Source organism: Mustela lutreola, chromosome 1, assembly GCF_030435805.1.
Source record: "Mustela lutreola isolate mMusLut2 chromosome 1, mMusLut2.pri, whole genome shotgun sequence".
NCBI classification, from domain to species: Eukaryota; Metazoa; Chordata; class Mammalia; order Carnivora; family Mustelidae; genus Mustela; species Mustela lutreola.
Window position 1 is genome coordinate 234,866,208 of NC_081290.1, and position 11,202 is coordinate 234,877,409.

The window sequence follows — 11,202 nt, forward strand, 5'->3', positions numbered from 1 at the left end:
CACAATAAGCTCTTCTTCTGCTTTCTGTTTAATCTTTCTAAAATGATTACCCATACCTTGACAATAGGAGTATTAGTTCTCAGAAAGACTAAATGACCCTCTGGAGGACATAAGGGTGAATAACAAAGCCAATTTTTAAACCTAAATAATTTAGTTTCTTTCATAGTGCTGTTTTATCTGATTCTGCAACTTGGATGGTACGTGACACAAACAAGGTTCTCTTTAAACAGTACATAATTGACAAAAGGTAGTATAACAGAACAACATAACATAATATAACATAACATAATGTAACTTCAAAGGGGAAAGAAGTAAAAGAAAACTTTCAGCAGATGATATAAAATGGATTTAAAGCTAGGTCTTTTCCTTGACCAAAATAATGGATTTATTTTATTTATACATAACTAATGTCATTTATAATTATTATAATATAAATATGTTATATTTATACATTTTTGAATAATTATTTATTTATATATAATCATAGAACATTTATAAATAACGTATATATTTATCTATAAGTAATATTTATAATATATATTTATGTATAAAATAATATATAATAATGAAAGCAGGATTAAAGAGCTGGAATCAAATGAATTATTTTCAACTTGTTTGAAGCTTGAGTTGTGGTAAAGCAAGAAGCTTTTATGCTAATAACTAAGATACATGCATAAAAGATAAATGTGAATGAGTGGGAGTTTTTTGTATTGTAACATTTTATTCCTTTACAAAATGTTATCTGAAAAAAAAATGGCAAAATGTTAAATCTGCTAAATGTAGGTGGTGCATACATTGTTATCTTTTAAATTGGCTTACTTTTCTGAATTTCTGCAGTCTTTATGTAGGGGTTTATGTGTAAGTGCAAGATATTTTTTAACTAGATGTTTTATGTGTTGTTTTTTCTTTTTAAATTTTATTTTATTTTTTAGTGTTCCAAGATCCATTGTTTATGCACCACACCCAGTGCTCCATGCAATACGTGCCCTCCTCAATACCTACTACTACTAGGGGCATTTCTCATTTGTACATGTTTAAGATAGAGCCTTCAAAAAATCAAAGTGAAATCTTTTTAAAAATTTGTGTATGAACATAGCTTCTGGTTGGACTTTGCAGGGAAAAATACATACACATACACACACACATATAATGCACTCAATATTCATATATTATTTAGATGTACATTATTTTATATATCATATTTATATTGATTATTTAGTTTGTTTTCTTATAGAAATCCAAGTACTGGGATCTAGGAAATATGTATTGACTTCTTCACTAGTATATGAAAATGGGCCAGGTATCAGCTGTACTTTAATTAATTTTAAATTAATTAAATCAGCTGTACTTTAATTAATTTAACTGTACTTTAATTTTTCCTAAAATTTCCTTTTTCCATTCTTCTTTCCCTCCCTCTTTTTTTTCTTGTTTTCTTCCATTCTTTCCCTCTGTACCCCTGTCATGTTCTGCCTCTCTATCTCTGTTTGTGCTGCCTCTTTTCTTTATCCAACATACAATCAAGCTTCTATTATTGACCTGGAATATTGGTGTGATCAACTATGACCTTAGTTTATTTTTTACTGTTCTTTCAAAAATATGAACAACACACAGAAAAGATTTGATAGCTACACATGTGTGTGTATAATTTAGTTTATATATACATATAACTTCTCTGAAATACTATAATGTTTAATAAAATTGATACATGATTTTAATATGAAATTTTAAACTATAAAATAATGTGAGATTTTATTATTTTGCATAAATATTTTAATATTTCATATTGATCACTGTGTGTTCTAATGAAGTTAATATATGATTTTTCTAATCTTTACAATTCACTTACACATACATTTGTATTGAGTTAAGTATTATGAAAGCCAAAAAACAAATGCTGATTGGTAAGTTTTAGGCAGTGAGTGTGTTGCATGCTTTTTTCTCTACCTCACACAATTAATCCTCACAGCACCATTTAATATAGTAACATTATTACAAATTTACTGGGGAAAAAAACCTGAGGTTTAGTGAGATCAAGCAATTTACCTCAATTGTTCTTAAAGAAGTCAATCACTTATTTATATACATTGTTTATCATAATACATAAGGTTTTTCAGAAAAAAAAACTCATTGTGAGAAATAAAGAAGCTTGTAATCTCAAGTACTTGCAGACTACTCCACAGGGCAGAAAAATAATCACAAATTCAAAACTTTGTGGGTGTAATGATAGAAACATTAAAAAGTACCAGGGAAGAAAGTTTGTTTAATTCTTTTTGAAGGGATTAGGGAATACTTTCTAGATAAATTAAATTTAAGATTAACTTTTAAGACTGAAGAGAAATTCACAAGGCATGTAATAGAGAGGGATATTTCTGAAGAAAGCACAGGAAAAAGTGGTAAGCATCAATAAGGGTTAAATTAGCCCTTATGCTTAGGGTATGTACTTGAATTTCCTTTGAAACAGGGGTAGAGATATCTATGGGTCACCTGAATATATATTCAGAAAACAGATCTGGGTTGAGCATGAAAATTTGGGAATTAACTGAAACCTTCAGAGTACTCAGAAATTTTATATGACTCAGAAAAGAAGAGGAGTAGATATGTAAACCAATTTGAAATAAAGAAGCTATGTTTTTTGTCCAAAGGCAGGTTTAGATTTCTAAGGGATAAGATGCATGTAGGGTGTTACAGCTCTTTAAAGACCCTGTCGACAAAAATGGTAAAGAGGACATAGAGATTTTTATTTTTTTCAGTATGGGATGTGGACCATTTAGACCAGAGTCAGATTAATGTGTGAAAAACATAGCCTAGCACTCATCTCAGATATGATATATTTCTGGTAAGAGGGTCAAGTTATTTCACAAACGACAGTGACAGTTCCTTTATGAATGAGTTGAAAGGAAGGATTTGGAGAAGACATCCTAAAGAGATACTTTTTGGTGAACTGTAGATTTAAAATAATTATAAAATTATCCTTCATTCAAAAATCTTATATTTTTCGTTAACATTATTGAGGTGGAACTCACTTAACATAAAATGACCGATTTTAATAGTAGAATTTGATGAATTTTTAAAAGCATAGAAAGTCATGTAATCAGTCATGGTATGGGACATTTTCATCTCCCAAAAAGATAGATCTGCCTGTTTACAACCAATTGCTTCACACTCTGGTTCACCTCGGAAACCTCTGATCAACTATCACTATGATGTTGTCTCTTCTAGAATTTCATATAAATTAGGCCATACAGCATTTGATCTTTTATGTTTGTTTCTTTCACCTGGCATAAATGATTCATTCATATTGTTGGATCTATCAGTAATATCTTCCTTTTTTATTTAAAATATATGGATTGGCCACAGTTTGTTTGTCCAATCAGTAATGGCTGTATATTTGGTTTCTTTCTGTTTTATTTTTGCTATTATGAATAAAGCTGCTATAAATAAATGTGTACAAGCCTTTGTGTGAATATGAGTTTTTATTTCTCTTGGGAAAACTTTTAGAAGGGAAATTTCTGGATGATGCTAACTGTACAAGTAGTACATGTGTAACTTTATAAGAAAACTGCTGAAATGTGTTCCAAAGAGGTGTACTATTTAGATTCCATATATGAGAGTTACAGATGTTCACATCATCATCAACATATAGCATTTTTGATCTTTTTAATTCTAGCCATTCTATTAATTGTATCTTATTGAATTGAATGAGAAATGACATCTACCTAATAAATAATGATGGTGAACATCTTTCCATGTACTTAGTGCCAACCACACACCAAAAGAAATAATTATGAAGCTAAAAATATAAACTCAATTTTGAGTTCTCCATATCTTAATTTGATCATTCTGTGCATTAATTACTTTAAATTTGGCTTTCAAATTTCCTGATACATTGTTTCTCCTTTACAGGTTTGCAAGCACCTTGGACTATCGTCCTACATACATCCTATCATGTTGGCTTTTAATAGTACTGCCTCTACTTGGCCCACTTTCTCCTTCATTGGTATTCCTGGTCTGGAGGCTGCACATATATGGATCTCCATCCCCTTCTGTGTCCTGTACCTCATAGCCCTTGTGGGTAATGCTCTTCTTCTTATCCTAGTAACAGCAGAGCAGAATCTTCATGAACCTCAGTTCTATTTTTTGGCTGTGCTTGCCCTTACTGACCTAGGCCTTTCATTGTCCACAATGCCTAGTGTCTTGGCTGTCTTCTGGTTTGATGCCCGCCATGTCGGCCTGGATGCCTGCCTAACTCAAATGTTCTTCATCCACACCCTCTCCTCAGTAGAATCAGGTGTTCTGGTGGCCATGGCTTTCGACCGTTTGGTAGCTATCTGTGCTCCACTAAACTACACCAGGATCCTTACCCACTCTACTGTTGCCTGCCTTAGTGGGGCTGCCCTCATACGAGGTGCCACTCTGCTGGCTCCTCTGCCTTTTTTCCTTAAGACCTTTCCTTTCTGTGGGGCTAATATCCTCTCACACTCTTATTGCTACTACCCAGATGTGCTGAACCTGGCCTGTGGGGATGTCTCTTTCAGTAGTGCCTATGGATTGGTTTTTGTACTCTGCACATTTGCAGTGGATGTGGTCTTCATCATAACTTCATACATAAAAATATTGGGCACTATTATGAAGCTAAAGACTCAGGACAGAAACTGGAGATCGCTGCACACCTGTGCCTGTCACATATGCACGGTGCTTGTGTTTTACCTGCCCCTCATCAGCTTAGCAGTGCTGCATCGCTATACCCGGAATGCTTCTCCTATTCTATATACCACCATGAGTAATGCCTACCTCCTCATGACACCGCTGCTCAACCCTCTTGTATATAGTCTCAAATCCCAGCAGATCCAGTCTGCCTTACGCAAGCGATTTTGGGTGCAACGTGTTATTGCTGGGGAATGAATGAGTTTTCTCTATTATCAGAAGGGGTGACCAGTTAAAAATGCAATTCAAGAACTAGTGTGTGCCGAGTAGTATGCAAGGTACCGTTAATTAAAAAATTAAAAAAAAAATACTTTGGTTTTCCCCTCAAGAAATACCCACCTTTACTAAGGAGGGAGAGTGAGCAAAATGCTTGAATAAATGATCATAACTGTGGTCATTGAATGATGATTGTTTGGTAGTGGTATGGAGAAATGGCATCAGGAACCCAATGTATTTGGTGTACAAGTCAGATGAAAATCATATTTCCCCATGTGCTAAATTGAGGAGTTGAACTCTGGGTTTTAAAAGATCAATGAGGGATTAATTTTATAGCCGAAAACAGGATGTCACCTGATTCTTGACTGCCAATGTTGTTTAAATTGAAGTGTGAAAATTCAAAATTGAAGATAAATTTATTACTATATATGCTTATTACCTGTCTTCTACTTGTAGCCAGATACTGTCTAATGTCTGAACATTCTGACTCGTAATAAAAGATAAAGGAGCTGTCTGCAAAGAATAATATATAAGGATCTGAGAAATGGTTATTGTTACTCATCTTGCTTACTTATTCAGAATTCATACTTTATTTAGATCTTATTTTCTATTTCATACTGAGAATAAATAAGGTTACATTCTGACTACTGAAGGAATAAAACTTCAGTTGGTTTCTCGGTTTGTTTTTCCCCTCTAAAACTCTCAATTTGTTTCTTGGAGTCCACAGGCTCTCATGGTCCATCTCCCTCTCTGATTCCCCCCCTTCATTTTCTGGTCACCTTTGATATCACCATCTGAATCATAGAAGCCTTTATTCTTTTGGATTTTTGTTTAAATCCTGGCTTGGTCTTTGTCCTCTACCATATTTTTGACCTACAATAAAGTGGTTAATGTTTATTGAACATTTGCAATATGTCTGATATTGTTATAAACACATTAAATAAATTATCACATTTCTTCTTATAATGTCCTTACAAAGTAGATAACAGTATTAACTTCTTTTCACTGATGGGAACACTGAGGCATAAGAATCGGGGTCACTATGATCCCTGGATATATAACAGATAAGTTGCAGAGTCTTGATTTTAGCTTAAGCACTCTATACTTATATATTCAACTAAATATGAAATCTAAATTCATACAATGTAGGAAAATCGAGTATACATTACATAAATGGTAGATTTTACATACCTGCTTTGCTGTATTTTTGCCTTAATCTTTCACTAAATTTTTGTGTTATACAGAACTTATATTGGCAAGATTTCAAAGAATTATAAAATATGAACAGATTTCAATAAAAATTATGAAACTAAACCTTCCTTTCTCTCATTTGGAATATTTCCCTCTATAAAATCTCAAACACCTCAAAGATAATAAATGTCTGTATAACAATATAAATATTTTATTTTGGATCAGATTTTAGCCATATAGCTATCTAAGAGGGAGTCTCAAATAGAAGTATCTGTAGGGTTGTTCGGATAGAAATGGGCTCATAGGTAAGTGGTGTAAACATCAGAAATGAGAAATATAAGTGAAGGTGAAAAGAGCTTTAGGAATCTTTCTTCTAATATTTCAAACTAGAAGGGAATATTATTATATTTCTAGAAATATTATGGTAAAACCATATAGAGATGTACCAAAGAAAGTGCCTCAGCCCACATGGCCTTTTTTTTTTTTTTTCAATATCCCCAGTACCTTCCAGTCATGCCCTCAAAGTGATCCCACTCTGTTGCATCCTCCTACCTTGAGTACAATCTACATAGTGCCCTTCTATTCTGTTTTGTTTTCACACTGTAAACCAGAGGGTTAAGGACAGGTGTGAGGTAAAGGAAAATTTTGGACATCTTGACATGGGGGAGAGAGCCCTGTGGATCAGGGCTAAGGCAATAAGTGGAACATAGAAAATGAGGACAGTGACAATATGGGAGACTCATGAATGTCTTAAATTGTCCTTTCCTGGAAGCAATGCCCAGAACTATCTTTAAGATCAAAGTATAAGACAGAACAATAAAGAAAGAAAGAAAGAAGTACCAAAGTAACAGAGAACCAATGCCAGCCCATAAATGATATTCACACGAATGGATTCACAAGCTAGCTTCATCATGTCAGGGCAGAAGCAGAATGAGTGGGATAAGATGATGTTCCTACAGAAGGGAAGCCATTTGAGCAGGATGTACAAGGGAGCCATCAGTGCCACTCCTCGAGCCACAGCAGCCAATCCCATCTGAGTAATGCAGGAATGAGTCAGAATAGCAGTGTAGCACAGAGAGTTGCATAAGGCAACAAAGTGGTCAAAAGCCATGGCCAGCAGGATGGCTGACTCCATGGAAGAGAAAGTGTGGATGAAGAGTATGTGAGCCAGACAACCATGGAACTCAATGCTTCTGTGGTTGAGAAGAAAGACATTAAGTGCAGTATGCACTGTAGACGCTGATATGTCTATGTCAGTGGCTGCCAACAGGGACAATAACACATATTGAGGCTTGAGAAGGCTGGGATTCTTGTTTATTATGTGAATAATGATGCTGTTTCCAAGGATGGCAATTATATACCTGATGCCCAGGGGGATGGAGATCCAGATGTGAGACTCCTCTAGCCCTGGAATTCCTGAAAGAAGGAAGAAGGGTGGCTGGTAGTAGGTGCCATTGAACGTAGACCTGATCATAAACCTAAAAAAAAGAACAAGTGTAGGGAAATCAAGTGGTAAATTAATTCGAGTTCATTCAATGGTTCAAGAGAGTCTAGAGGCAGAAGCAAGCTAAGTATCTGTTGCATGCAAAGCAAATTGAATAGAGTAGAATTTGGTTTAATTCAAATAGCCCATGTCAGGGGTGCCACGGTGGCTCAGTCATTAAGCATCTGCCTTCTGCTCAGGTCAGGATCCCAGGGTCCTGGGATCATCAAGTCCTGCACTAGGCTCCCTGCTCAGTTGGAAGCCTGCTTCTCCTTCTCCTACTCCCCCTGTTTGTATTCCCTCTCACTATGTCTCTCTCTGTCAAATAAATAAAATCTTTGGAAACAAACAAACAAACAAACAAAGAAAAAGCCTATGTCAGTAATTTTTTTTTAAATTTTTATTTTTTATAAACATATATTTTTATCCCCAAGGGTACAGGTCTGTGAATCACCAGGTTTACACACTTCACAGCACTCACCAAATCACATACCCTCCCCAATGTCCATAATCCCACCCCCTTCTCCCAAACCCCCTCCCCCCGGCAACCCTCAGTTTGTTTTGTGAGATTAAGAGTCACTTATGGTTTGTCTCCCTCCCAATCCCATCTTGTTTCATTTATTCTTCTTCTACCCACTTAAGCCTCCATGTTGTATCACCACTTCCTCATATCAGGGAGATCATATGATAGTTGTCTTTCTCTGCTTGACTTATTTCGCTAAGCATGATATGCTCTAGTTCCATCCATGTTGTTGCAAATGGCAAGATTTCATTTCTTTTGATGGCTGCATAGTATTCCATTGTGTATATATACCACATCTTCTTGATCCATTCATCTGTTGATGGACATCTAGGTTCTTTCCATAGTTTGGCTATTGTGGACATTGCTGCTATAAACATTCGGGTGCATGTGTCCCTTTGGATCACTACATTTGTATCTTTAGGGTAAATACCCAATAGTGCAATTGCTGGGTCATAGGGCAGTTCTATTTTCAACATGATTTATAACTTCTATATTGTGGGCACATATATATTATTGACACATTGATAGTGTCCAAATACACTACCAGAAAAACTAAGCAAGTTTTGAACAAAAACATTCACAGAACAAATTAAGAGTCACAAATCACCTGGTTAACTTAGTCAATTTAAAATACACGGTGAGAAGTGGGAGAACAGAGAGGGCGTTGGTTAAGACACTTAAAATAGCGTACAAGTGGGGAGAAGGCCCTGCAGTATCTGAATGCTGGATTATGCAATACTACTCTGCTCTGTCCCTCTGCTGATGGCATTAGGAAGGCCAGAGATGAAGTCTGAGCAAGAGAACCCCAAGATGAAAAGGTACCTGGGGCCAACCTACACTTTATCAGTCATACAGCATCATGTATGCATGGCCACAGCTCTAACTTATCAATAAGAATGCTAAGCATCTATGGATTTTACCTGTATTTCTTGTTCTAAGAATAAGTGTGACCAGAATTAAACTACAAGGGATGTCATTAAAAAGTGGTGATTTAGGTACTACCCAGCCACCATTTTGGACATGACGTATTATGTCTCAGGACCTTTTTTCCTTTCTTGTCTATAAGTAACATTTTTGCTTATTCTATCACATATTCCATATATTTTATCTTTTGTATGTTCTTTTTAAAAAATTTTTTATGTTCAGTTAGCCAACATATAGTACATCACTAGTTTTTAATGTAGTGTTCAATGATTCATTAGTTGCGCATAAGACCCAATGCTCATCAAAATACATGACCTCCTTAATATGTTCTTTAACATCTCTTACAACTTATCTATTATCTGTATTTACCATAATTGGTGAATGATGCCTATATCTTATAAGCTACTTCTCAGTTTATTCCCTATCTATGTTTATTGCATCACATGACTTTCATCTGCTCCATTTGTTTTCCTGGGGTTTTTTTGTCTGTTTGTTTTTTGTTTTTTGGTACTCAAATTAAATATTCTCAAATACTGCAATAAATATACATTACGACATTTGGGGATACAAAGTTTATTAAGATAGATTTTTTTTTAAGATTTTATTTATTTATTTGACAGACTGAGATCACAAATAGGCAGAGAGGCAAGCAGAGAGAGAGGAGGAAGCAGCCTCCCCACTGAGCAGAGAGCCCAATGTGGGCTCTATCCCAGGACGCTGAGATCATGACCTGAGCCAAAGGCAGAGAGGCTTTAACCCACTGAACCACCCAGGTGCCCCGCCACTGGCTTTTTTAAAGTCCCAAACAAGAATTTATCTCCAGGACCCTAGAAGATCAGCAGAACAGAGTTCCCTGTCATTTTAGGAAGTGATGGAGACACAGTAAGTAGAAGTGACTTATTTAAGAATCAATTGATATAGGCTAAGAACCATTTTCAACTCATTTCCTATATTAATATACATTTTATTAATCATGCTTCCTGTTTAAAAAAAATAGAAATAAAACATTTAAACAAAAGAAACAGTGATAGAAAATTTGTATAATTAATAAATGGAGTAAAAAAAAAAAAAAAGGAAATTTATAAAGGAGAACTAAAGAAGCAGGCATTGTAACCCAGATTTTTGTGGACAATGACAAGCCAAATAATAGAAAGCTGAGATATTATTGAACATGTTAATTTGTTTTCCCCCCCAGGGTATTACTCAGTGAGTTAATAAACTAACACCTTTATAAGTGAGACCACAGTATGTTATAAAACAACAGAAATACAGCACAATAAATTCTAGTTGATCCTTGAACAATTCAGGGGTTGAGGGCATTAACCCTCCACATAGTCAAAAATCCATGTATAACTTTTGACTCCCTCAAAACTACTAAGCACCTAGTATGGAATAGAAGCCTTACCCATAATGAAAAAAGATGATGAACACATGTTCTGTATTATATGCATTATATACCGTATACTTACAATAAAGTAATTTAGAGCAAAGAATTTTTTATTAAAATCATAATGAAAAGAAAATACACTCACAGGACTGTACTGCAAAAAAAAAAAAAAAAAAAAAATATGCATGTAAGAGGACCCGTGTAGTTTAAACTTGTTTTGTTCAAAGGTCAAATGTATTTGGCTTGCTAGGTAACTATAAATAGTTGATTTTTATGCACAAAGTATCCTGAACATATTTAGCCATTCTGTAGTTATTTAAGAATTTAAACAAGAAGATGTAAAAGTTTTTAATTCTTACAATATGTATAACGGCATTAAAGGTTAACAAACTTTTTTTTCCATTGATATACTTTTAAAAATAACATATACACTTTTTAAAGTAACATTTTGACCTACTTATTTTGTATCCATGTTTATAATGCATCTTTTATTATTTCTATGTATTGATATACTTTAATAAAAATAATACATTTATTATTTTCTTACACCGGATTCCAGTAAGGCCTGGAGCCCCAGGGCCCAGTAAGGCCCATCCCTGAGGGTGGAAGGGAAGACTGATCACCTCCCAGAGACCTCTTAGAGGTCTCACAGGAAAAATGAGGAAAATCTGAAGTGACTGAGGAAATTCAAGTGTCACACAGAAATCTGAGAGAGCACAGCTTTGTTTTCCCTCGCTGGTTGGGTGCCCGACAGGGTTAGGGGTGAGTTTTTGT

At 34.9% G+C, this 11,202-nt stretch overlaps 1 protein-coding gene and 1 pseudogene across 1 annotated transcript; one reads left to right on the forward strand and one right to left on the reverse strand.

Annotated features, from left to right (window-relative positions):
* Positions 1-3,945: 3,945 nt before the first annotated feature.
* Positions 3,946-4,902, forward strand: LOC131821192 (olfactory receptor 51G2-like). The gene has a single exon (XM_059157072.1). It carries the CDS (start codon positions 3,946-3,948, stop codon positions 4,900-4,902), a length of 957 nt encoding a protein of 318 aa, XP_059013055.1.
* A 1,757-nt stretch (positions 4,903-6,659) lies between these two features.
* LOC131835611 (olfactory receptor 51I2-like) lies at positions 6,660-7,585 on the reverse strand (annotated as a pseudogene).
* Positions 7,586-11,202: the final 3,617 nt, after the last annotated feature.

Excerpts from the sequence above, each read along its gene's own strand:
- LOC131821192 (XM_059157072.1), top strand. The coding sequence starts at position 3,946 with ATGTTGGCTTTTAATAGTACTGCCTCTACTTGGCCCACTTTCTCCTTC.